This window comes from Elephantulus edwardii, unplaced genomic scaffold (genome assembly GCF_000299155.1).
Source record: "Elephantulus edwardii isolate Elephantulus edwardi_28Jun2011 unplaced genomic scaffold, EleEdw1.0 scaffold00137, whole genome shotgun sequence".
Taxonomy (NCBI): Eukaryota; Metazoa; Chordata; class Mammalia; order Macroscelidea; family Macroscelididae; genus Elephantulus; species Elephantulus edwardii.
In genome coordinates, this window is record NW_006399887.1 from 4492454 (window position 1) to 4519239 (window position 26786).

Consider the following 26786-nt stretch of genomic DNA (forward strand, 5'->3'; position numbering starts at 1 on the left):
GAAAAAAAAAAGAAACAGGTAGGGAAGAGCTATCAATTTTGGTGAGCTATAGGTTTATTTTTTGAGCTCAAGAAATCCTTGTTGGTTCAAAACGTGAATGTGTTTGGCTACTAACCAAAAGATTGTAGGTTCAAGCCCTCCAAAGTCTACTAAAAGCTTAATGGTCACCTTGTGAACATCACTTATGGAAAATCCTATGAAGTACAGTTTTACTCAAGCACACATGGGTTGCCATTAGTCTAAATCAACTCAAAAGCAAGTGAATTTTCCTTTTTGAAAAAAAGTTGTGGTACCAGGAATAGATGAAGGACTAAGAATATTTGCATCCAATCATATAGTAAATGTAAGTGTCCTGATATGATAATGAGCTCAGTGTGTTTGAAAAACTGAAAGACAGACAGTATGGTTCCATTCCTGCAATAGGATGAAATGAAGGTAGAAGGGAAGTTAGGGCATGAGTGATGGAATCATGAAGTCGTACAGGTCATAATAAAGTCTATTAACTTTTTTTCCAATTGAAATGAAAAACCATTGAAAGGAAAAATTACAAGGGTCAATTTAAATTTTTAAAAATATGACTCTGGTTACTATGAGGAGCAAGGGCTGAGAGGGCCAACAGTAGAAATTAGGAGGCTGTGGAAAAGTTCAGAAAGTGATGATGGCAATAATAATTGGAGGAAAGTGTCAAAAAGAAATCACAAAGGAGGTAGTTTCTTCTCTAGAGAGAAATGTTTCTTGAGATCTGCCAAGAGATAAGAAAGCTCACTATCTACGTCTTAAACATTAACTCTGAAATGAAATACAATCATTTTGATTAAAGCCCTTTAGTTTTATCAGTAAGTCAACAACTCAGTTTTAAAAAGATCCACAAGTAAACAGAAGGTAGAAATTCTGGAGAGAGAAAGAGATAATTCTTTTTTCATTGTGTTGTTGTTGTGTACCACAGAGTTGGAACCAACCCATAGCTGACCCTACAGTGGGTTTTCAGAGGCAGTTAATCACCCAGGAAGAGAGTGGCCATCCTCACCCATGGAGCAGCTGGTGGCCTTGAACCACCTGCTTTATGAGAAAGGCAAAAGGTCATTTACTAAAGCGAGTGTAACAAGACTACAGCACAACACCTCTCTTAGTTGAGCAGCATCAGGTTGGTCATGAAGGCTCACAGGATGACTGTATTCGTATTTCAGCCTGACTCACAACTCCATGAACCAGCATCCATAGTTACCCTCAAGGGGATGTGGTAGGCATTGTCTAATTTCCCTGGCCATGCAGCAACCTCAGTTTAATGGTATCCAATGACCACCAAAAGCATCCGTGTTACCCTTCTTCCATGGAGTCATTCTTCTTCTCATTCCTGTTTGTTTTCTAGTCATGAAGGACTCTGGATCACCGTCAATAGATGATATGTACTCAAAGGTAAAGTTTCAGACTACTCCTGCTGCAGGAAAACCACTCACCAAACTCTTGCTTTCAATGACCAGATGAAGCAGAATGATGAAAAGAGCTGCTGTGTTCAGAGGGTTTCCAAATGTAAAGATGTCAATGTCTGAGCCCTGGTAGGTCTACAAAAAGAGGAGAACAGTCAGTGATCTTGGAGGGTACTACATGTATTGGGCAAGGGAAAGTCCCTTAATGATTTCTTTGTCCTATAGCTCAACTGAGGTTTGAGTTCCTTCTATAAGGTTTCTATTATAATAATTGAATTGGTTATTTAGGATAAACATAAGCATTTCCATTAAAAAAAAAAAACAAAAAACAAAACAAACCCAAAACAGAATGCATCTCTTCCAGACACACAATCTAGTCTTTGAACTTTGAATTCTGAACCACAATTGTTCATCTGGAAAAGTTTACTTATAGGTTATTTGTTTAATGTACAGAAAAATATCAAATATCTTCCATTTAGTAGAACTTCAAATCTTTAAAACAGTTATCATGGTCAATTTGAGTTTCTTTCATCTTTTTTTAAATGTAAATATCTTCTTCTCCCTTAAGGACATATCTTCCAGTCCTGATATTATTCCTTATATGACTCAACTCTCAAGTTTTTAAACTTTCTCGAGCCAGTGCTTATCAATTAAAAACAAAGCACTGCTATTGAGCCAATCTCAATTCATAGTGACCTCATTTGTTTCAGAACAGAACTCTTCCATTGGGTTGTTTTCAATTGTGCTACAGTGGATAATTCAACATGGTTTTCTTAGCCATTGGATTTGGCATTCACTGTATAACTGGGTTATTGCTGTTGTCAGGTGTCATCAAGTGGACTACAACTCATAGTGACCCTATGAACAACAGATCTGAATCTTGTCCTATCCGATGCCATCCTCATCATCTCTGACATACTCGAGCATATTGCTACAGTCACTGTGTCAATCTCTCTCATTGAGGGTCCTGCCCTCTTTCATTGTCCTTCTATCTTTACAAGCATATGTCCCTCTCTGAGTAAGAGCCTTTTCTAGCAACGAGTGTTGTTGTTGTTGTTGTTGTTATGTGCCGTAGAGTCGTTTTCGACTCATAGCAACCCTATGCACAACAGCCCTAAACCCTGCTCTGTCCTGTGCCAACCGCACCGCCTCTGACACACCCATCCCGATTACCCCAGTCACCGAATCAATCCATCTCATAGTCTTCCCCTCCTGCGCTGTCCCTCCACCCTCCCAAGCATGATGTCCCTCTCCAAGGAGTAGGAGTATACAAATACAAGGCATTTGTGGCACATCAAGGGCACTGAATAGCTTGCTTATAATATTAATAAGGTAAATACCACCTTGTAGGAGAGAACACACAAATAAATTATATAGACCACTAACATGGGGATTGATCAGTTTTGCTGTCTGATTAATCTTAAAAATTCAGCAGGTTCAGAGGCAAAAATACAAAGTAGACACTTATACCAGAATCTAATTCATTTAGTAATCTATCCTTGGAATATTTTAGGTGTTATTATTGTTGTTTTGTGTTCTCAATTCAGAATTGACTCACTAGAACTGACTTTGTGGTGGGTTTTCGGAGACTGTAAATTGCAAGGGAGAAAAATGGCTGTCTTTTTTTCCACGTAGCTGCTGGTGGATTCGAATAATATGACACTGGGTTGGCAGCACAGCTCCTTACCACTTGGCTACCAGAGCTCCCTTTTATAATACAGTCAATTAATAATTAACACAATCTACCCTTCCATATGTTGATACTGGTTGCAAAATACTGGTGCACATTACTGATTGATTAATAACAAAAATGATGAGTAAAAAAGGACTCACATAGTAAGGCATAAAGAAGCAGACAAGACTTTGATAAAAGGCATCCAGCAGGGTGATCCAGAAGGTCAAGGGTAAGTATGCCTGGAAAACAAACAAGATACAAAGAGGGCATAAGAATAACCAGGATCAGATCAAAGCCAAGGAATAATATAAGCACATTCTTGCATTTTCACCTAGGTGGAACTTACTAATAAAAGAAAAAAAGAATGAAAGACAACATGGATGAATCTAGAATGAATGTTGCTGAGTGACATAAGTCAGTCACAAGAGGGCAATTATGGTAGAAAGCTTTTCATATAAAAAACTAAGAAAAGGTTTACAGATAGAATCAATCATGGAAAGCTGATGGGTGAGAAGGGAGGGAGAAAGAAGTAAGAAGAAATACACAAGCTGGTGAATGTAATGGGGGCGGAAGTCTCTAAACGATTTTTATTCTACTCTTCCTGCCTTTCTCTTTGGATCAACTTCTTAATAAGTTCTTTTTAATCTTGTTTCCTTCAAAAGCAAAATGTGGCTGAAATATCCTTCCAAATGTATTCCTGTCTTGTCAAGAACAGTATGTTCTTGTCACCCAAATGATTTCTAACATAGGCATACACATTATGTATGTATATTCTTCTGTTTTTAAAGACTACCCTTAACATGTTTATAGCCATGTTTTTTTCTCCCCAATTTCTCTTTGTTCTCTTGCTTGGAAAGGCAGAATAACAGCAAAAGGCTGGATCAACACAGTGGGCTAGGCAAAGCAGAGATTGTGAGCATGGCGCAGGATAGGGTAGGGTTACATTCTATTGTTCACAGTGTTGCTATGAGTAGAGGGATCCAAGATAGCACTTAAAAACAACAGCAACTTTGTTCTCTGGATTATCAATAATAAAGACTCACTGATCTCAGTCTACATTTCCCTACATCTTCTTTTAACATTTCCTCTTTGGAAATGATGGGGAATCGTGCCTCTCTTTATATTCTATGAGAGAAGCATAACCAAATAGTGCAGGAGACTATGAAGTTGAAGGGGCAACCAAAGTCCCACTGGACAAGAGAATAATGTACAAGAATATTTTATGACACGTTAAAATAGAACTTTTTGTTTCCAAAGGTATAGAAATTGCTCAAAAACCCTGTAGGCAAAAGGTAAAAAATTCAGTCTTCCCACAAGTCACATGAGTAACTTGGCTTAGAAAAGTGGAGAGAAAATGATATCTGGTAAGATGAATGAGAGGCTGAAAGGTTGAACTCTTGGGATCTACCGGTAACTGAAAGGGAAAATCTGAAGATTAAATCGAGAGAAGATTGTGAAGGTCATAAGCAATGGGTAATAGATGACTGCTTCTTGGAAAAAACCCTCTAATTGCAGCCTTCCAGACCCAACTCCTTTACGGGAGAGAAACTGTTTACCCAGGAGAGTACATTTCAAGACACTGAAGACAGAAAATGGCTCAAGCATAAAATGGAATTTGTTTGGCATCCCAGTTCAAGGAAAGGACACTTCTGGAAGTTAAAGTCAATGGAATCAATGACCTTTAATCAATGGTCACATACTGGGAATCTGCCTATTGTCATGCATTATGAAATTGGCCAGCTCAATAGACAATGTGTGCAAAAGGTTGATAACGAGGTTTAACAACAGGAAACAATGACGTCAACTCTCCTGAGGGTAAGGACCAATTGCAGTCTTCAGTCTGCAAATGAGCTTTTAAAATACTAGTCATAAAAACCTGGACTGAAGTTTTTATTCCCTGTGCCCCACAGGACCTGGAATTTAACCTTGCTCTGAATTTAGAGACAAACCTCATTGATATCAACCATATATTCCTGCATCCTGGTCCTTGAACTTTAAGTCAGATATGACTCCTTTAGGAAAATACACATTTTACTCCCTCTGGATGATATTAAAGGATTAGAAGAATTTCTTCTCCCCTGATATGTAAATGTATTACTTCTCCTCTGTTTAGGCTGCTTTAGATAGCCTAAGTACATTAAATTATTCCCCAACGTAGTAAGGTAATTCAAGTCAGAGTAAAAGCAGACTAAAATAAATGCACCATTTTATAGTTGAGGATTTCCTCTAAGTGTATGGTAAATTCTGGAGGATAGAAATAGCAATACTGAAAGCTTACTAAGCTAGAAATTTTGCATGCATCTTATTTAACTCTTACTTTATCCCCATAAAGTAAGAAAACCAAGGCATAGGAAATTCAAGTAACTTCCAAACACCATACTCTATAGAATCCATATTGAATTCAGATTAAACATAAGCGATTTTTTTAAACATGTGTTACTCTGGGACAGTGTCTTCATGACAGCAGCAAATCGCAAAACTCACTGTTAGTATGGTTTGTCTATTTTTGTCTGACCAGAATCTCTATAGGGAGCTTGTCATCTCGATACTGTTCATATAATTCAAATAAGGATGATCCAATCTCTGTCTTCAGAGATAGATACAAGTAGGCTTGATACTGAATAAAACCCCTTACCTTTCTATCTAAAGTGGTAACACAGGCAAGCCAATGGATCACAATCAAGAAATTTACATCTGCTTTAAGAAAAACAGTGGCATGTCACCAGGATTTCCCACCCAATTAAGTCAATAAACTCTCTCTTTTAAAATGAGTCAATTTGAGCTGGGTTCATTATCAACTTGCAAATGAAAGGCATCTGGCTCATGGAGTCATCTTTGCTCAATTTTGCCCACTTATAACTCCTCTGTTCATCTCATCTTTGTGATCCTGATAAATTACTTGTGGTAGAATCTTAGGCATCATCCACAGAACACCAAAAGGGGAATCCAGGGTAAAAATATAACACAAACAAATATTTCTGTGTCACACAGCATGAAGGTAGACAGTATGGACTTTGGCATCCATGATTGTTTATTAGCTCTGTGATACTGGACGTTGTTCATAGTAACTAACTCAGCTTACCAGCTACGTGGAGGTTAGCATTTGAAGAGAGAAGGAGCAATTAAGATCATTTCATGGTTTAAATGATAGTTGTTAATGTGATTGTGACCCTGTTCACGATGACCTCATACATAACAGGGTAAGACAATTGTAGTTTACACTGGCTAATTTCTAGAAGTAGACCTCCAGGTCTTTCATCTGGCAGTTTCACTGAAACTTGTTCAACATTATAGCAATGCACAGTCCTTTACTGACAGGTGGTAGTTGTGCTTGTAGTGTAGTAGCTGGAGATCGAACCCAGGTCTCAAGCATGAAAGGGGAGAATGACTTTTACTGACTCTTTTCTTGAATGATTAGCAATGGCAATCTGAACATTTGAATTTTGGCTTTGTAACCTGAGGGAAATGGAGTCCCATCCGGGATCTACCAAATTTTGGCTCTGAGAGTTTTGGAAAACCTCATTAGGTTCTGATTCCTCACTTGAGAACAATGCATTTACTCAACTCCAACTTAATTCATCATCATGGAGTCAGAACCAATGTGTATTTTCAGAGGCTGTAAATAGCAAGGGAGGAAACCTCTCATCTTTTTCCTGAAGAGCTGTGGGTGAATTCGAACTGCCTGCCTTTAGGTTGGAAGCACAACCACTAGGCTACTAGGTCAGGACATATTTCTTTCTTAGCCCAAAAGGATAGAACAGGAGTTCCATGAACGCTAGACATTACTCATTTGATCGGCAAAAGAGAGGATGACCTTCAAGGATGCGGACTGACACAGTGACTTTATCAATGGGGTTGAGTACAGTGGAGAATATGGGGACGGCACAGGATAGGGCAAGGTTCACAGGGTCACTATAAGTTGTAGTTAATTTGATGGCATAAAACAACTACAATTCATTGTGAAGTCCAAATAAAGGAAATTTTCCTATACATATCTAAAACATTTTATCATTTTTTTACGTGAATTAATGTCAGGAGCAGTTATATCTACAGTGTTACTAGAAATCTTTTTAAATGACCAGACATTTAAAATAATCCTTCCACGACCATCATATTTGACCTGTTGTTGCTGTTGTTATGTGCCATCAAGACGCCGGCAACTCATAGCGACTCTATGGACATTAGTTCTGAAATCTGCCCTATTCTGAGTCAATCTCATCATCTTCAACAGACCTAATCCCATTTCTCTGGTCACTAAATCAATCCATCTCATCTAGAGACTTTCCTGCTCTGTCTTTCCACCCTTCCAAGCATGATGTCCTTCTCCAAGGACTGGTCCCTCTTGGCCACATGCCCAAAGTATGTGACTTGGAGCCTCAAAATCCTTGCCTCCAGGAGCAGCCTGTTTTCACCCTCTCGAGGATAGACCTGTTTGTTTTCCTGGCAGGTCACAGTATGTTCAACCCTCTAGGCTCATTAGAAAATGCACTGGTGTTGACAAACGAATGTATATCCATTGAAGGATTTGTTCTAGCACCTACCTCTGACTTCTGACCACTCCTGTAAAGTTCAGGCAGCTGCATAAGTGTCTCTGCAGATACATCTTTTTCCAAAACACCATAAATGACAGGAGGGGCAGAGGTGAAGAGGAGGTTGAAGAAGATCAAAACCCAATAGTCAGTCATGGATGCACCTGAAAACCCACAAAAGAACTGGTACCAGAAAAGGAGGTTCACATAGGCCTAGGGAGACAAAAAGGAACATTGGCATCTTAGAAACAGTGACCTGTGCTAGGAATACACATTCCACACAGGCCATCTTCTACTGTGTGAGTTCAGTCTTTTTGTCAGTCAATTTCCCTCACCTATGAAATAGGAGACCGCAATCTATCTTGCAGCTTTTTCTCGGGTAAATGGTTTACTAAACAGTGCACATGGAGAGAGAGATACCACTGATGCTAAGTATTGTACTAAGAGCTTCACAGTTTTGGAAACTAGTATTGTTCCCATTTTACTGACAAAAAAAGTTGAGGTATAGAGAGGCAAAAAAAAGTTTCCCATAGTAACCCAGATAAAAAAGCCAAAGCAAATATTCAAGCTGAGATATTTTATCTCTAGATGAAGAGGAAAAATATTTATTATCACAGTGCTTGGAAAGCACACAAAACCCACCCACTGCTATAGAGTTGATTCGAACTCTTGGGAATCTTCCATTGGGATTCCAAGACAGTAAAACTTTGTGAAAGGAGATTGCTCACTTTTCTCCCATAGAGCAGCTAATAAATTAAACTACTGACCTTTCAGTTTACAACACAACAAGTAATGCTCTACATTACTAGAGTTCCACAATAAATGCTCAATTCGTACTTACGTTCCAATGGTACAGTCAGCTAGAGCTATTGTTGTCATGTACTATCAAGTCACTCATAGTGACCCTATGCATAACAGTTTGAAATCCTGCCCTATCCTGAGGCAATCTCACTGTGTCTGACACACCTGCCCCCATGACCCCAGTCACTATCTCAAATCCATCTCATCCTGGGTCTTCCTCTCCTGTGTTGCCCCTCCACCCTTCCAAGCATGCTGACTTTCTCCAAAGACCTGTCATTCTGGGAAAACATGCCCAAAGTATGTGAGACGGAGCTTCAAAATCCTTGTCTCCAAGGAGCAACCTGATTTCACCCACTCTAAGACAGACCTGTTTGTTCTATTGACAGGTCATAGTATGTTCCGTTCTCTTCACCAGGACCACAACTCAAAGGCATCAATTCTTCTGTCATACTTATCAACTGTCCAGATCTCTGACACATAGCAAGTAATTGCAAAGAGCATGGCCTGGATCAGGCACATCTTAATTTCTAGACTGCCATCCTTGTTCTTCAGCACTCAGGAGAGGTCCCTGACAGCAGATTTTCCCAATGTAATTTGTCTTTTGATTTCTTGACTGCTAATGCCAAGAGTGTTGATTGTGGAACCAAACAAGCTGAAATTGATAACAATCTAGAAGATCTCTTCTCCATCTATGATGTTACCAACTGGTCCAGTGGTGAGAACCTTTGCTTTCTTGATGTTGAGCTTCAATTCACATTGGAGACTACAGTCCTTTACCTTCTGCAGCAAATGCTTCAGGTCCTCCTCAGTTTCTGCAAGGTTATACCATCTGCATAACACAGGTTCTTGATGAGTCTTCCTCCACATTCCTCCTCATAAAGTTCAGCTTCCTGAATGATCTGTGCAGCATATAGATTGAATAGATATGGAGACAGGATGCATCTCTGACACACTCCTTTCCTGATTTTGAACCATGCAGGGTTTCCTTGCTCTGTTCTGATAACTGCTTTCTGGTCAATGTATAGGCTTTGCATGAGCACAATAAAGTGTTCTAGGATTCTCATTCTTCTCAAGGTTTGCCATAATTTGTTGTGATCCATGCAGTCAAATGCCACTGCATAGTTAATGAAACACAGATAGAAATTCCTCTGGTACTCTCTGCTTTCGGCCAAGATCCATCTGACATTGGCTATGATGTCTCTAGTGCTGGTGGCCTCTTCTAAACCCAGCTTTTATTCCTGGTAGTTATCTGATAATGTACTATTCCAGTAATTTTTGAATAATCTTCAGCAAGACTGTGTTTGCATGTGATATCAGTGATATTGTTTTATTATTTCCACACTGTGTTGAATCATCTCTTTTTTGAAATGGGAGTAAATATGGATCTTAACCAATCAGTGGGCCAGGGAGTTGTCCTCCAGATTTTCTCACACAAGGTGAACACATCCAGGGTTGCATCTATATATAGGAATATGTCAACTGATATTCCATCAATTCCAGGGGCTTGGTGTTTTTTGCCGATTTCTTCAGAGCATCTTTAACTTCCTCCTTCATCACCATGGCCTCTTGACCATATGCTATTTCATGATATTCTTCTGTATCAGCCAATTCTTTTTGATACAGAGATTCTGTGTACTCCTTCCATCTTCTTATAATGCTTCCTGGATCATTTCCTTTTCTGCCCATAGCATTTATAAGTATTGCAACTTGAGGCTTGAATTTGTTCTTCAGTTCCTTCAGCTTAAGATATGGCAAGTGGGTTAACTCCTTTTGATGTTCTAACTCCAGCTCTTTGCACATTTCATTATAATATTTTGCTTTATCTTCCCAAGCTGCCCTTTGAAATCTTCTGCTCAGCTCCTTAACTCCCTGATTCTTTCCTTTTGTCTTGGCTTCTTGGCATTCTAGTGCAAAAGGAATCTATTCTGACATCCATATCAATTTTATCTTTCTCCTCGATCTTTGTAATGATCTTTTGCATTCTTTATGGATGATATTTTTAATATCACTCCCATAGCTCATCTGATCTTTGTTCACTAGTGTTCAAGGCCTCAAACTTGTTCTTGAAATTTTTTTCAAATTCAAATGGCATAGACTCAGGGTCAAATGTTGGTTTTTGCGGATTCAATTTTCTTTAGCTTCAGTTTGAACTTTCATTTGAACAGCTGACAAACTGTTCAACAATTGGCAACTGGTCTTGTTTTCACAGCTGATATTGAGCTTCTCCATTGATTCTTTCCACAAATGTCACCAATCTGATTCCTATGTAGGTCGGCAGGTGAGGTCCATGTGTATAGACACTGTTCGTGTTTCTTATAAAAAGTATTTGCCATGAATAAGTCATTGATTGTACAAAATTCTATCATTCTATTTCCAGTCTCATTTCTGTCACCAAGTCCATGTTTTCCAACTGATTCTTCTTCTCTGTTCCCAACTTTTGTATTCCAGTCACATATTATTATTATTGTATCTTCATTGCATGTTTGATCTATTTCCGACTGCAAAAGTGGATACCAATCTTCTATTCCTGCCTCCAGTTAATGGTGGATACATATGAATGATAGTGGTATAAACAGGTTTTCCCTGTATGCATATGGATATTACCTTTGGCTTCCTACATTGTATTTCAGAATGGATCTAGGAATGTTTTTTTTTAATTTGAATGCAACCCATTTTTCCTCACCTTTTCATCTCCAGCATAGTAGATCATATAGTTATCTGATATAAAATGTTCTATGCCAATCTATTTCATTTAATTTCACAATGCCTAGCTGGCGGGATAATCAATTGTCTCAGTTTGCTTAGAACCTAGATGATTCTCAGGAAGTGGGATTGTCAATGGCAAAACTGGGACAGTCCCAGGCAAATCAGGACACTTGGCCACCCTAGAGGACAGGTTAAACCATCCCACAGTGTTTTGTTTCAGACAACCTGTGTCTATTACAGCAAGGGCTTTGTGCTTTCAAGCAAAGCAAGCCATAGGCGAGGCCATTTGATTTAGGGAGTGTGATTTCAAGGACTGATTTCTTACTGGTCGTGTAACCTGAGGTCAGTTCTATGTTTAAATTTGATCTTTCTGACCTACAAACTAAGAATTAAAAACTCAGGGGACACTATCAGCATAAAGTTAGGGAGCGATCGTACCTATGCTTGTCTATCATTCAGTGTTCTCTGCCCCAGAGATTCCCTATCTTACTACAAGAGAAGGTCATCAAGACATAAGTGAGAATCCTCTCCTGCAGGTTTTTTCATGATCTCTTCTTCTGGTGTCTGCCACACTGCTTGTCTCTGGCAGGCCTCTGCTGTAGGCACCTTGTCCCCTGGCTGCCAATGCTTCAGCCTCAATAATTAGACTTCAGTCTTATCCTTTTACTTAATCAGCCCCAAACTCCTTGAAATGCACTATATCCAGCACACACTTAGGAAGAGACTTTAAGAATTGAGTATGTTTTCTTAAAGTGTCTAAGTTTTACTAAGCTTCAGATAAATACTAATTCTGACTATCCTTTATATATCATGATAGTAAAGAATACAATCTTCTGCATCACCTCCCTTCCTTATTACCCTTGAAGTGGCCATGACCGAACCACTGAGATGTTGTGCTTCAAGAAGAATGATCTTGTTGACAGATATACACAGACACACGGACACATATGACACGTGTGAGAACCCTAACATGATCCAGTGTTTTTCAAGAAATACATGATTTCCATGTTACTGTAATCAGTAAAATTATTTCAGCTCATACAATGCTGTAGGGCAGAATAAAATTTCCCCATAGTGTGTACTAGGCTGTCATCTTTACAAAAAGCAGATCACCATATCATTATTCCCTCAGAGCCACCTATGAGTTTGCTAACCTTCTGGTTATTGGTATAGCATTGCACCATCAAAGCTCCTTAGTACTTCAATAGTACAAACTTAGGGAGCTCTGGTGACCTACACAGTAAGGAGTTGCACTGCCAATCCAAAGGTAGACAGTTCAAATCCATCAATTCCTCTGAGGGAGAAAGATGGAAAATCTACTCCTGTGTGACTTATAGCCTCTGAAACCCTGAAGGTTTAGTTCTGTCTGCAGGACATATAACAGCAATAGTATGCATTTACATGTAATATAAGCAATCTACATACAGAGAGAACCCTGGTGGCTTAGTAAGTAGAGAGTTTCCTTTCCAAACTAAAGGCAGATGGTTTGAATCCACCAGCTGCTTTGTGGAAGAAAGAAAGATAATCTTCTCTTGTAGATTTACTACTTCTGAAAACCTTCCTGGAGGGTCAGTTATGAGTCAATTCTGACTTGACAATGAAGAGTTGAGGTGAATATCCATAAAGGCTTTAAAGAGTAAGTTTGGTCTAAAAAAAAAGAAAATGCCATATTTACATCTCTCTGCCTAGAAGAAACTTAAGTGAAGGATTTAGTTTAATATAATTCTATAAAAGAGGAAATGGACCTCTAAATGGTGTGTCAAAGTTTATACCAGAAAAAGCTAAAAGTTTCATACTATTCTGTCTTTAGGAGTTACAAAATCTGCACAGAATTCTTTACCATCATATATGCATGAAATATACAAACATATTGTTTTGCTAGATAATTTTTGCATTTCTAAGTGTAAACCACAGCATTGTGTTTTCATCTACATCTGTGTTTTCTATAAACCACAAGGAATATCATTTTGGGGGCAGCAAACATTTTTAGGCATCCTCTATTAAAAAATGGAAGCAAACCTTTTTCTTCCCTAGTGACAGGCAATATTAAACATTTTACAATTCTGCTTGTCACAACCTATTTATGGGAGGTCAAAAATTGGATTTTAAATGAACCAGACAGAGCTTAATTGAATTTAAATGCATAGGGAGAAGAAAATGCTAGCAGATGGACAAGCCTAGCAATTTGCTGTCAGCAGCTGAAACATACATTCTCCAATTATTTCAGGAAAGACAGCAGGAGTGCTCCTGGCTACTTCCACCCATCAAGGCAACGTCGGCTTAGTGCAGGACACTTTCTCTCCAGCTTTCATGCAGCCGTGATTGGATGGGGGAAAGGGATGTATCTGCTGGAGTTCACATACCACATTTTTGTAGAAAAAATAGAGAATCATGTTCGAAAGTCGTGTATAGCACCAGTGCCCATGGACAAGAAGGAGCTTGCTGAGATGTCTGAATCGAGAAATGGCAAAGTCACTGGCCATTACAGCCTGCAGAGACAAAAGCAGAGAAAGCTACCCTGATTAGTCAAACATGTTAGGTCATGGGCAACCAGACCATTGCCAGCCTCTGATCAGTCAAACCTGTTGCTTGAAAGCTCATGGATACAGAGGCTTAACGGGTTGCCTGGAGCTACTACTCAGCTTTCCAATACTTACTACACATGATAATAGTTTCAGCAAATAAACTTACCAGAAAAGGCAGCTCTTTGCAAAAGCCCTATCTTGATCCTTACAATGTGCATTCCAGTTCCCCTCAATGAGAAGAATAATAAGAATTATCACAGAATTGGCTTTCTATGACTGTATAATGTGCCTAGCAAAGGGCTAGCTGGATTTTTTTTCAACTTGCATAGAAATAACACAATTTGTAATTCTCAGGAAACCCTAAGCCTCATACTCCATATGTAAGAAAGAGTCTATTTGGTGATAAAATTTTATCTAAATTTGCTGTTCCAAACACGAGTATAGGCTGGTCCGAGTGCAGTGGAGGCCACAACTAATTGATCACAGTCAGTTACAGATTTCTTTGTTCCAAACACGAGTATAAGCAGAGAAAGAACAAACTGGACACTTCCAGTTTCCTTCATTTTTCCTCCTCTCATTCCTTTTGTTTTGCTCTCAAAAACTTGAGGTTATTTAGTCAAATCTTCATCTTTTTTCTGTGTCAGAATTTATATATTTATTGCAAGACTAAAAATATGCAGGAGTGGCAACCACTTACTAAACAACATGCCTCTGGAAACTCTATGAACTTTGAGAAATGAACATAGTTATAGAAAGGCTTCAGGTCTTTTGTTCATAGGGTCACTATGAGTCATGCTTGACTCAATGACAATCAGCAACAACAATGATGTACATAGATGATGTTTTAAAAAATAACAGCACATCTAACATAAGCTAGGAAAAGAGAGGCACATAATGTATGCTTAGTAAACAATAGATAAATTAATGAACAGGTTAATTTCCCACCTCCCAATCCTGAGGTATCTGCAGCCTTAGTTTACTACAGAGATCTTATCATGGAGAATGTGGCCGTTGGATGGGCAAGTCCAAGTCACAGTAATTGGGTATACACATTCACTCACCTGCATGCCTTCTTGACCTGAGATTCCTATTCCGATGTCTGCAACCTGGATCATACTAACATCATTGGCACCATCACCTTTACGAGACAGGGAAAAAATGTCAAAAGAATATATGAAGGAAAATGTGATGAACTTTGCACATCAAAAGCAAACAATATGTCCACAAAAGCAAACAAATTCTTCAAAGGAAAAAAAAATCCCTTTTTTCAATATTACCTGAGAGCTAATTAAGCACAAACTGAATGAGACATCTTACTGACATCAGGAAAAGGTCCAAATTCCTGAGGACTGCCTTCCAGTCCTTAGTGCTATGGCATCTATCTGCACGCCTTTCCCCTTGCCACTTACTTTACTTTCAGTTCTCTAAATGTGCCCTGTTCCTGCTAGCCATTGTACGTGATGTCTCCGTACTGTCTGTTCAGTATTACCCCCATCATGTACAACACCTTGATGGATTTCAGCTGTTCATATTCTCTGCTTAGATGTTACTTCCCTTAGGAACACTTCCTTTCCATATTTCCTACAGAAGTGATCCATTTCCCCTTCATCAAAGGTACGTCTTTCAATTCAAAACAGCCTACTGCAATGGAATCAGAATCAACTGCCAGCCAACTCTTGACTGGGTTTATGAGACTGTAAATCACAGAGGAGGAGATAATCTATCTTCCTTCTGCAGAGCCAGTGGTGAATCTGAATCAGCAGAGAGGCACTGCCTATGATTACCGGTACCATTCACCATGGACTCTGCCACCAGAGTTCCCTATGTGTATGTTTAGTACACTGTATTACATGATTACATAATAAAGTTACATATAGAATTATTGGTTTCCCTCATACACAAGATGCTTCGTAAGAGAGGTATCCCATTCTTACTGATATGGGTAATTGTTGTTTCCAATTTGTCCTCCAGCTGCTTGATTGTTTCCTGGAAGCATTATCCTGATGTTGCGAGGATATTTTGGGCCCATGTGGGTTATTATGTTAAAGCTAAACCACCACATTTATAGGTAAGCATTCAATCCAGACCTCTCAATCGTCATCGTCTTTTCTTCGGCCTCAACAGTGAGGAATGGCTGCGTGGCTCAATTTCATGAATATAATTGAAAAGTTCAGGGGTTCCAGCATCAGGAACAACAGGAACCAGGATTTTTTTTTTTATAAATAACTTTATTCTTTTTTTTTTCTAAGAAAACCACTCAGACTGTGACCAGGATCTTGAGCGACTCATTCATTTATATGACACATTAAGGAAAACTGAACCCTAACCCTGACATTTTACCAAAGAAACCAAAAAAGATGTGTGATATTTTCTCTAGGGTTGCTAATGGGAGATAATAGAAGTTGGGAGTTCTAACAGCTACATTACCACTATGGGGAAAAGACCACTTGCGACTGGATAGAAGCTAGGGGAAAGTAGAGATGGAGAGAGACTATTTGAAGTCAAGTCTTCCTTAACTCTAAACAGTGAAGAGTCTCACATTTAAATATCTTTTCTAACTTAGACCCATTTTTCCAGTGAGTTCATTTCATATCAAAACTTTAGATATCACAATTAGACTTATAAGGAAGCTCTGGTGGCTTAGTGGCAAGGAGTTCCTCTGCCAACCTAAAGGCTCACAGTTTGAATCCACTAGCTACTTCATGGAAGAAAGATGGACGATCTCCTTCTAGATGATTTACAGCCTCTGAAAACCCCCTGGACAGCTAGCAATGAGTTAGTTCTGACTCAGTAACTCATGACAACATTAGACTTATTGTTGTTATATACTATGGAGTCAAGACCAACTCATTGCTGATCCTCCAGCAGTTTTTCAAAGGTAGGATAATTACATTGAAGGAGATTGCCCATCTTTCTCCTTCAGACAAGCTGGTGGATTTGAACCATGAGCCTTTCCTGGGTTGGCAGAGCAATTCCTTTTGACTAATCCCTAAATTAGACTTATAAAATAAAAATTTACATATTTAGCCAATTTTTCATTTCTAAATGAAAGACTTTATAGCCAACTGCCTACTGGATATGAGCATGTAGGTACTTTTCAAGTTCAACAAGATCTTCATTCTTCCATCTTTATACAGGGCAACACCATCTTTTCTGTTGTCAGACAAAATGCTGGTATTACTTTTAACAATTATTTCATATAGCAAATAGAATTCATCAGCTAATGTCACCACTCCTCCTTCAAAACATATTACCTGGCCACATTGATTAGGTCAGAGGGACAGTTAGGACTAGACTCTTTTTAACAATAGAGTTCAGTTTAATATTAGGACTATGATTAAGTTCAATATTCAGAGTAAGGACAGGTTTATGTTTAAGGTTAGCACTACAGTTGAGCTGGCATTAGGACCACTTTAATGGCCAGTGTTGTGGGTGGGGTCAGAGTTAAGTTTGGAGTTAAAGTGAGAATTAAGTAAATGATCCTTTTAAGCCTAAGGTAGAGTATGTCCCTCTGCTCAAACTCCAATGCTTCCTTATTTTTCTCAGGCAGGAGCGGTCCTAAGTATCCTTACCACCTACCCCATCTCTGATAGTCTCTTACAAAGAGCAACCTACCACAATGTGTTCTGGTCTGGGACACACCAGATATGGTCCATCTCATAGAATCTGCTTTCCCTGAGTCAAGCATGATCTCCTCTTAGATCACTCACTCATAAACCAAGCCTCCTTATTTCCTTCATTTGCTCATATATGGACTCTTAAAATGCTATTTTGATACTACTAGCAGTATCATTCTCCATCCCCATCCTTCCACACTCTCATAATCCGGCTTTGTTTTCCTCCACAGCATACCATACTGATAAACTATGTTACTTATCTTTGTGTTGTTTTACTAAATATATCCTTCTTTCTAGAATGCAAGTTTCATAAGAAAGGCCACTTTGTTGATTTTATATACTCTTTATTTCTTAAGGAGCTCTGGTGGCCTAGTGATAAGGAATGAGCTGGTTCAGATCCCCCAGTTGGTCCATGGGAGACAAATGGGTAATCTCTTCCTATGTGACTTACTGCCTCTGAAAACCCATTGGAGGGAGAGTCAACTATGAATCAGTCCTGATTCAATTGTACGTTAACAACAATAATCTCTCTTTCTTAGAATAAGTCTGGAGTCCTAGTGTAAGAAGCTGCACTACAATTCTGAATGCATGTGGTTTGAATCCACCAGCTGCTCTGTGGGAGAAAGATGGGCAATCTCTTCCCATATTATTAACTGCCTCTGAAAATCCCCCAGAGGGTCAGCTATGGGTTGGTTCTAACTCGATGGGACACACCACCAACAACTACTTAGAAGGCACTCACATATAGCTGGATGAATAAATAATTGTTCCTGCCTCCCAAATTCAACTCTTTTGATGCTGGGCTTTGGATTTTTTTCATTCTGTGAGTCAATACATTTCTTTATCTAAGACAGCTGAGTTACAGTTCTGACATAAAACCCAGAAATCCCTGTTATACTTTTTTCTATGTCTCATTCCTATTACCTAGTTCATGGTAGGTAAATTAGTTTATAGAGCAAAAGGGAGAAAGGAATAAGATGGAAAGAGAAAGAGGGAAGAAAAAACATGGGAGGATGGGGATTGAGAAAGACACCCAGAAGTACAGCAGAAGAACAGATCAAAGGATCCGCCTCTGGTTCAGTGTGAAAGGGAGAAGCAGAGGGTCAGTTCCCATTTCTACTCACCAATGGCCAAAGTCATGACTTGGAGTTTGTTGCGGACCAATTTGACAACTTCACTTTTCTGTAAAGGTGTGGCTCGGCAGCAGACCACAGCTTGGCACCATGCAGTCAACTCCAGGAACTGTTTTTGAAGACCCTCCTGCAGGGCAAATTCTAGGGTTTTCCCAGTGATAACAAGTCCAGCCCGGAACCCCAAATTCTGAAAGTCAGGAGGGTAGGATAGACCCTCACTGAAAGGTATGTGCTCTGGGGAAGCACAGTTGTTCTTCTGAAGTTCCTTCAAAATTGTGCTCATTAGCCTCTCACAGGCATCCTTGGGACAGAAAACAAAGAAGGTCAGCTGTTGTAGTTTCTGTCGTAGCTACAGTCACCTACAGTCATCTTCATTCACTAACAATTGTTGCATCAAGGCAATGCCAAGGAATAAATAATCCATTGTGTTCAAAGACCTCACAGCTCTCCCACAAGGAATTCTGGGTGTATGTTTGGTTGGGTTAAAAGAATGGAAACTATCTCGTTTCCACTTGTAGAACAAACAAATATTTGGAAGATTTCTTCTTTAGGTGTGTGCATTGCTTTTTCAACTAGTGTATCTTAAAAACTCCTTGGTTTCTAGTCATTTACTAGCTGCTTGATCTTAATCAAGGTTAACCTCTCTGAACTTAAATTTTCTCATCTAAAAAACGTTTGTTGTTTGCAGTATAACATGAAGCAAAGAATAAGTGGATTATCAGCTACAAAGTTCCTAGTGTAAGGCATGGCAAAGAGTTGATATTTACAATAGTAATCACTGGTTTGTATCTTCATTTTAAATCAATATTTTATTCATGTATTCATTGATTTTCCTGGGAACTACCTATATGGTGGGAACAATTAAAGGTCCTAGTGATACACCAATGAATAAAAAATTTCCTGCCTTCACGGAGTATACATGTTGATCTAGATATATTATTAGTGATGGTTTTCCAGAGGCATATCTAAAGTATAGCAGATTGGCACATCTTAGGTACCACTTGAAGCTAGACACGAATAAGCAGTTTCTAATCACCTTAGCAATCTCCTTTGCCAGATGTGAGAGATCATTCACCACTTTAAAGCTAAGTGCCATCCATAGGGCTGTTTTCCATAGATAAGCCCTGTGCTTAATCCATCTGGCTTGCACATATACTTCTACTCTCCTTACTCCATCTTGGTTAATGAGTTCTTTGAAGGCAGATAATATTTTCAATAAACCTGTGAAATCTCTGTCTCTGTAATGCCAAGAACAGTCTCCTAGCAGGCACCCAAAACCATAATTTGTTGAAAGAGTTCTCCTCCAGACTAACCATATTCTTATCCAGAAATTATTCTGTGAATGACCACTAAGGAGGACCTGTATGCCCAGGCACATGAATTAAATTTTGCACACAAAGTCTATTGAAATATGTGATTCATGAAGAATTCCTTACTTTGAGTCCATTTTCTTTAACTTGTTTTATCAAGCATCTCTCTACCTACAACAAAAGACTCACTGCCACTGAGTGGGAACTGACGACACAAAGCTGGCCCTCCAGCACATCTTTAGAGGTTATAAATTGCATGAAAGGAGAATATTCATCTTTCACCCAGAAGCAGTGCTGCTGGTGGATTTCAATCAAGAGAGAGATATGGTATTTGACTTAGTAGCACATCTCCCTACAGACTGGGCCATCAGAACATAACAAAAAAAAGAGCTCAAAAGAAAAGGTTGAAAAAATATTTTTATTTTATTTTGGAAGCAGGAGTGGCGTCCACTTCTGAAATAACTTGCCTCCAGAATCCCTATGAACTTGGAGAAACCATGAAAGTTATACCAATGTTCAGGTCTTTATTTCATAGGGTCGCTATGAATCGCCTACAACTCGATGGCAATTAACAACAAACAAGAACTACACACACACACACACACACAAACACACACACGAGAGTTGGACAATGACTAGGAAGGATAAAAGGAGAATTGATGTGTTTGCGCTGTGATGTTGGAGATGACTATTGAATATACCATGGACTGCTAAGAAAATGAACAGGTTCATCCTGTAGAGGGTTAAACCAGACTGGTCGTTGGAAAAGAGGATTATGAAGCTTCATCTGACATACTCTTGACATGTTATAAGGAGAGACTGGTCCTTGGAGTGGGACCTCATGCTTGGGAGGGTGGAGGGACAGCGCAGGAGGGGAAGGCTCTCTATGAGGTGGATTGATTCAGTGACTGGGATAATTGGGATGGGTGTGCCAGGGGCAGTGTGATTGGCACAGGATAGAGCAGGATTTAGGGCTGTTGTACATAGGGTTGCTATGAGTCGCAAGCGATTTGATGGCACATAATAATAACAACAACAACAACATCATACATATAGGCATGGTGCAATAAAAACTGTAAAACCATTGTGTCTCCCAAAAAAATATGTGTTGTAGATCTTTATAGGCTCTGAAAACCTACTGGAGAGTCAGCTATGAGTTGGTTCTGGCTCAATGGCAATAAGTTGTGCTGCACATCAGTAGTTAAAATCCCATTTGGGAATGTGTTGTATTTGTTATGTTAATGAGACCAGATTAGTATAAAGTGCATTTTGCATGAAGAATTGCTCCTAACCCAAAGATCAACCCTCAAGGCAGTTAGGATCCACCAACCAGTAATTCAGAGGGAGAAAGATGAGATTTAGACGATTCTTTGTTAAAATCATTCATATTTGTTACAGCAGGGAGGAAAAGTAAAATAATCAATATGCACAATTATATGGCATTACATTTTCTTGCACTTCACGTGTTTGTGATTTCACAGATACTGTATGTATTTTACAAATGAAAGGTCTACAGCAACTCTGCATTGAGCAAAGCTACTGGTCCCATTTTTTCCAAGAGCATGTGCTCATTTTATGTCTTTGTGCCACATTTTGGTAATTCTCACAATCTTTCAAACTTCTTCATAATGTTATTTCACACTTAATAGACTGCTCGCTGGCTCACAGCTGTTGAGTTGCTTCCAACCCATAATGACGACGCTCCACAGGCTTTCTGAGACTGTAAATCTTAATGAAAGGAGAACGACTACTCGACTTTCTCTGGTGGAGTCACTGGTGGATTCAAATTACCAGAGATGAGCAGAGCTTGGGTAGCAGTGTAACACGCTGCAGACTACAACATCAGAACTCCTTTAATAGACTCCGGCACAGTGGAAGCATAACTTTGTCTAAATACTGGGAAAGCAAATATTTAGTGTGACTCTCTTTGTTGCTGTATTAGTTTTACGTGATGGTCTGGAACCAATCTCCCGGTATCTCAGAGGTACGCCTATACAAGACCTGCGGTACTTGTTGCTAAGTGCCTTTGATAACAGATCTGAATCCTGCTCTAGCCTGTACAATCCTCATTATCTCTGATCCCCAATATTACAGCTTAGAGCAAAATGAGATGCCTATTCTTCTAACAGTGAACATTCAAATTAAGACAGATTAAGAAGAAGGATTGGCCAAACACTTCTGAAATATAACTAACTGCCTTTGAAAACCCTATGTATAGCAGAGCCCACTTAGAGTAGACGAACAGATATGGCAACTGAAGTTGAGCCCTCAAATTTGGAAACACAAAGGAGGAGAAACAGTTGTAAGAAGAAATTAACAGTCAGTATGTGGAATGTGAGAAGCATGAAAGTAGAAAAACTGGACATTGTAAAGAAAGAAATGGAACGCATAAATATTGACATATTGAGTATTAAGTGAAAGGAGATGGATTGGCATAGGACATTTTTAATCCCATGATCATATGATCTCTTATTCTGGAGATTAAAAAGTGAGGAAAAACTGGGTTGTTTTCATAGTTTAAAAGGCCATTTCTAGATCTATCTTGAAATATAATAATGTGAGTGACAGGATAATATCCATACAAATACAAGGAAGACCTGTTAATAACACTATCATTCAAATTTATGCACCTACAACCAGAGCCAAAGAGGAGGGAATAGATGATTTCTATTAATTCTTGGAGTTAGAAATTGATCAAACATGTAACCAAGATGCAACCAACATGTAACCAAAATGGGTGACTGAAATGCAAAAGTTGGAAACCAGGAAGAAGGATCAGTAGTCGGAAAATATGGACATTGTGACAGAAATGAGAGGGGGATAGAATGATAGAATTCTGTACAATCAATGATTTATTCATAGCAAATACCTTTCATTAGAAACATAAACACAGTTTATACACATGGATTTCACGTGATGGGATGCACAGGAATCAGACTGATTACATCTGTGGAAAGAACTTTTGGAGATGGTCAATATCAGCAGTGAAAATTATGCCAGGTGCTGATTGTGAAACAGATCATCAATTATTCAAATGCAAGTTTAAATTAAAACTAAAGTAGGTTAAATCATATCCATTGGAATAATAACTTGACCTTGAGTCTATTTACCATCAATTTAAAAACCAACTCAGGAATAGGTTTAAAGCCTTAAACACTAATGAAGACTTGATAAGCTGTGGGAAGATATCAAGAATATCATTCAAGAAGAGTGCAAAATGTCATTACAAAGAACAAAAAAGGAAAAAAAGACCATAATGGATGTCAGAAGAGAGTCTGAATATTGCACTAGAGTGCTGAGAAGCCATGGCATAGGAAAGAAATCAAGAAGTTAAGGAGTTGAATAGAAAATTTCAAAGGGCCACTTGGGAAGACAAGGCAAAATATTATAATGAAATTGCAAGGAGCTGGAGTTGGAAAATCAAAAGGGCTGAACTCGCTCAGCATTTCTTAAGCTGAAAGAACTAAAGAATAAATTCAAGCCACGAGCTACAATGCTTAAAGATGCTATCAGCAGAATATGGAATGATCCAGGAAGCATTAAAAGCTTGCATGGAAGGAGTATACAGAGTCATTGCAGCAAAAAGAATTGGCTGACACAGAAGAATTTCAAGAAATAACATATGATCAAGAGGCAATGGTGACGAAGGAAAAAGTGCAGGCTGCTCTGAAGGACTTGGCAAAAAAATAAAGCTCCAGGAATTGATGGCATACCAATCGACGTCTTTCAGCAAACATGATGCCCTGCATCTCATCAACTTGTGTCAAGACATCTGGAGGGCAAGAACTTGGCCAACTGACTGGAATAGATCCATATTTATTCTCATTCCAAAAAAAAAGTGACCCGAGAAAGTGTGGAAATTATTGAACAATATCACTAATAACACACACTAGCAAAATCCTGCTGAAGGTTATCCAGAAAAGATTTGAACAGTACATTGACAGAGAACTACCAGAAATACAAGCTGGGTTTAGAAGAGTTCATGGCACTACAGACATTATTGCCAATGTCAGAAGGATTTTGGCAGAAAACAGACAGTACCAGAAGACTGTCTATCTGTGTTTCATTGACTATGCAAAGGCACTTGATTGTGTGGATCACAATAAATTGTGGCTAACCTTGAGGAAAACAGGAATCTCAGAACATTTGATTGTGCTTATGTGAAACCTATACTTGGACCAAGAAGCAGTCCTCAGAACAGAGAAAGGAAGCACTGCATGATTCAAAATCAGGAAAGGAGTGTATCAGGCATGTATCCTGCCCCCATACCTTTTCAATCTGTATACAGAACAAATCATTTGGGAAGCAGGGCTTTATGAAGAGGAGTGTGGCAGCAAGATTGGAGGAAGACTCATTAACAACCTATGATATGCATATGACACAACCTTGCTTGCAGATACTGAAGAAGACATGAAACACTTGCTGCAAAAGTTCAAAGATGTAGTCTTCAATATAGATTGAAGCTCAACATCAAGAAGACAAAGCTTCTCACCACTGGGCCAACTGGCACACCATATTATATGGAAAAGAGATTGAAGTTGTTACAGCTTGCTTAGATCCACAATCAACACTCTTAATACCAGCAGTCAGGAAATCAAAAGAGAAATTGCATTGGGAAAATCTGCTATCATGGACCTCTCCAGAGTGCTGAAAAGCAACGAAGTCAGTCTAGATACAAATGTGTGCCTAATCCAGGCCATGGTCTTCTCAATTACTTGAAGCATAACGCTTCAGAGAGCTGGACAAGGATGAAGGATGACAAAAGAATAGATGTCTTCAAGTTGTGGTGCTGGAGAAGAGTCTGGAACATAACATGGGCTGCCAAGAAACAAATTGGTCTGTCTTGGAGAGGGTGAAACCAAGTCTCTCTTTGGAGGTTAGGGTTTTGAAGCTCCATCTCACTTACTCTGGGCACATGTCCAGGAGAAAGTGGTTCTTGGAGAAGGACATCATGCTCGTCGGACAGGAGAGGGAGACCCTGGATGACATGGAAAGATACAGTGACTGGGGCAATGGGGATTAATGTATCAGAACTAGTGAGACTGGCTCAAGACAGGGAAGGGTTCAGAGCTACTGTACACGTTGTTGTTGTTTTGTTAGGTGCCGTCAAGTCACTTGCAACTCATAGTGACCCTATGTACAACAGCCCTAAACTCCGCTCTGTCCTGTGCCAATCGCACTGTCTCTGACACACCCATCCCAATTACCCCAGTCACTGAATCAATCCACCTCATAGAGGGCCTTCCTCTCCTGCGCTGTCCCTCCACCCTCCCAAGCATGATGTCCCTCTCCAAGGACCGGTCCCTCTTTACAATACGTCCAAAGCATGTTAGACAGAGCGACTCAATGGCACCTAACAACAATAACATACTATGACAGGTTTGCAAGCAGCAGTGGCATCCACTTTCTAAACCACAGGCCTCTAGAAACTCTATGAACTTTGATAAATGTCGATAGTTGTAGAGGGGTTTCAGGCCTTTTGTTCATAGGGTCACTATTAGTCATATTCAACTCAAAGACAATCAACAACAACAACATATGATTGATTAGAACATTTGTGTTAAAGGTTAGTGGGAGGCAAAACAGAAAAATAACTAGTGGAGTCCAGACCTTTTTTTTAAAAGAACTTTTGTTCTTTTCTTGAAAATACAAACACATACGCAGACATAGGCAAACATGTGGGTATCTAAGTATATCTGTCTGTCCTCCCTTTCCTATAATACAGCTCTTCATACTTTTGAGATGAGCTCTTGTACAACCAGGGTGCTCCCGAGAGACAAAACTTCATCTCAGGTGCTTTAGGCATGTTGTTAGGAGTGTCTCTTCCTTGGAAAGGGACATCTTGCTTAGAAAGGTAGAGGGTCAGCGAAAGAGCAGAAGACCCTTAAGAGATGGGTTGACACAGTGACTGCAGCAATAGGCTTGAGAGTGTCAGAGTTGTTGAGGCTTCACGGCATACGGCAGGTTCCAATCTGCTGTTTATAGGTACTGTGAGTGGTCCTCAATTCAATGGCACAAAGGTGTAATCTGTAAGAAAATGTGCTACTAAGCCAAGGGGTCGCCTCTCTAGCAGTTCGAATGTTCTAGCACAACACAGGAGAAAGACAATCTCCTCCAACGTGATTTACTGCCTCTCCAAATCCAATTAAGAGTTAGTGATGAGTCAGTTCCAATTCGAGGGCAATGAGTTTAGAGTTTCCATGCATTTGATGTTCAGGAACATTCACTACAAATTTCCACTAGAGGGCATTATTATCCTGAGAGTCCATTTTCTGAATGCCCATGACTGTATTAATTTATTCACCTGATTTCAATAGCAATAATTTCCTCTCAAATTGAAAAGAAGGAAGATTCTTGTCTCGGGATTTGTTATAGTTTGTTATTTTGGGCTAAATCTTTCCAAGTTCCTGATAATCCAAGAAAGTAAATATAGAGGAAAAATGCAAATAAATAAAAAAGCAAGCTTTTTTCCCCAAAAAAATGATTCCCCCAAATTATTATTATTTCTGCTAAGCCTAAAGAATCGCACATGGCCCCCTCTCAATCATGAGCACATTTGCTGAATGAAATAAATTACCCAGAAACTAATGTTTACTGGGTTTTACTTCAGGTTTAAACCAAGTCCCAAATGGTCTTTCTGCTTTGCAAAAACAGAAGGACTCGTTTAACCAATCACATTATACTTACTTTACTTTGAGTATTCAGAATAAAGAGCTTGTCATCTGGCTCGAGTAGTTTGCATGCACAAGCTATGTTGACAGCTGTCTCCTGCTTGTCCCCCGTTAGCATCCAGATCTTAATACCGGCTTTTTGAAGGGCTTCTATAGACTCAGGGACGCCCTCCTGGAGGCGGTCTTCAATGCCGGTAGCACCTATAACAATGGCAGTCACAATTGAAAAACCAAAACCCAACTAGGTTATAAATGGGTCATTATTTGATCTAGCCAGCACAGGTGTGAACAATACATGATTTCTATAAATTCTACACAGGTGTCATGATCCAGATCAAAATCATACACAAAGTAATATTATTATTATTATTAATTTTAATGAACATTTACAG

At 39.2% G+C, this 26786-nt stretch overlaps 1 protein-coding gene across 1 annotated transcript in view; it reads right to left on the reverse strand.

The window, feature by feature from the left end:
* ATP10D (ATPase, class V, type 10D) overlaps positions 1-26786 on the reverse strand; it is a 118392-nt gene that overhangs the window by 13570 nt on the left and 78036 nt on the right. The window contains 7 exon segments of the mRNA XM_006894180.1: positions 1458-1562; positions 3261-3341; positions 7644-7844; positions 13502-13627; positions 14725-14801; positions 18405-18714; positions 26411-26595. Of these exon segments, the coding sequence (XP_006894242.1) occupies positions 1458-1562; positions 3261-3341; positions 7644-7844; positions 13502-13627; positions 14725-14801; positions 18405-18714; positions 26411-26595 (1085 nt within the window).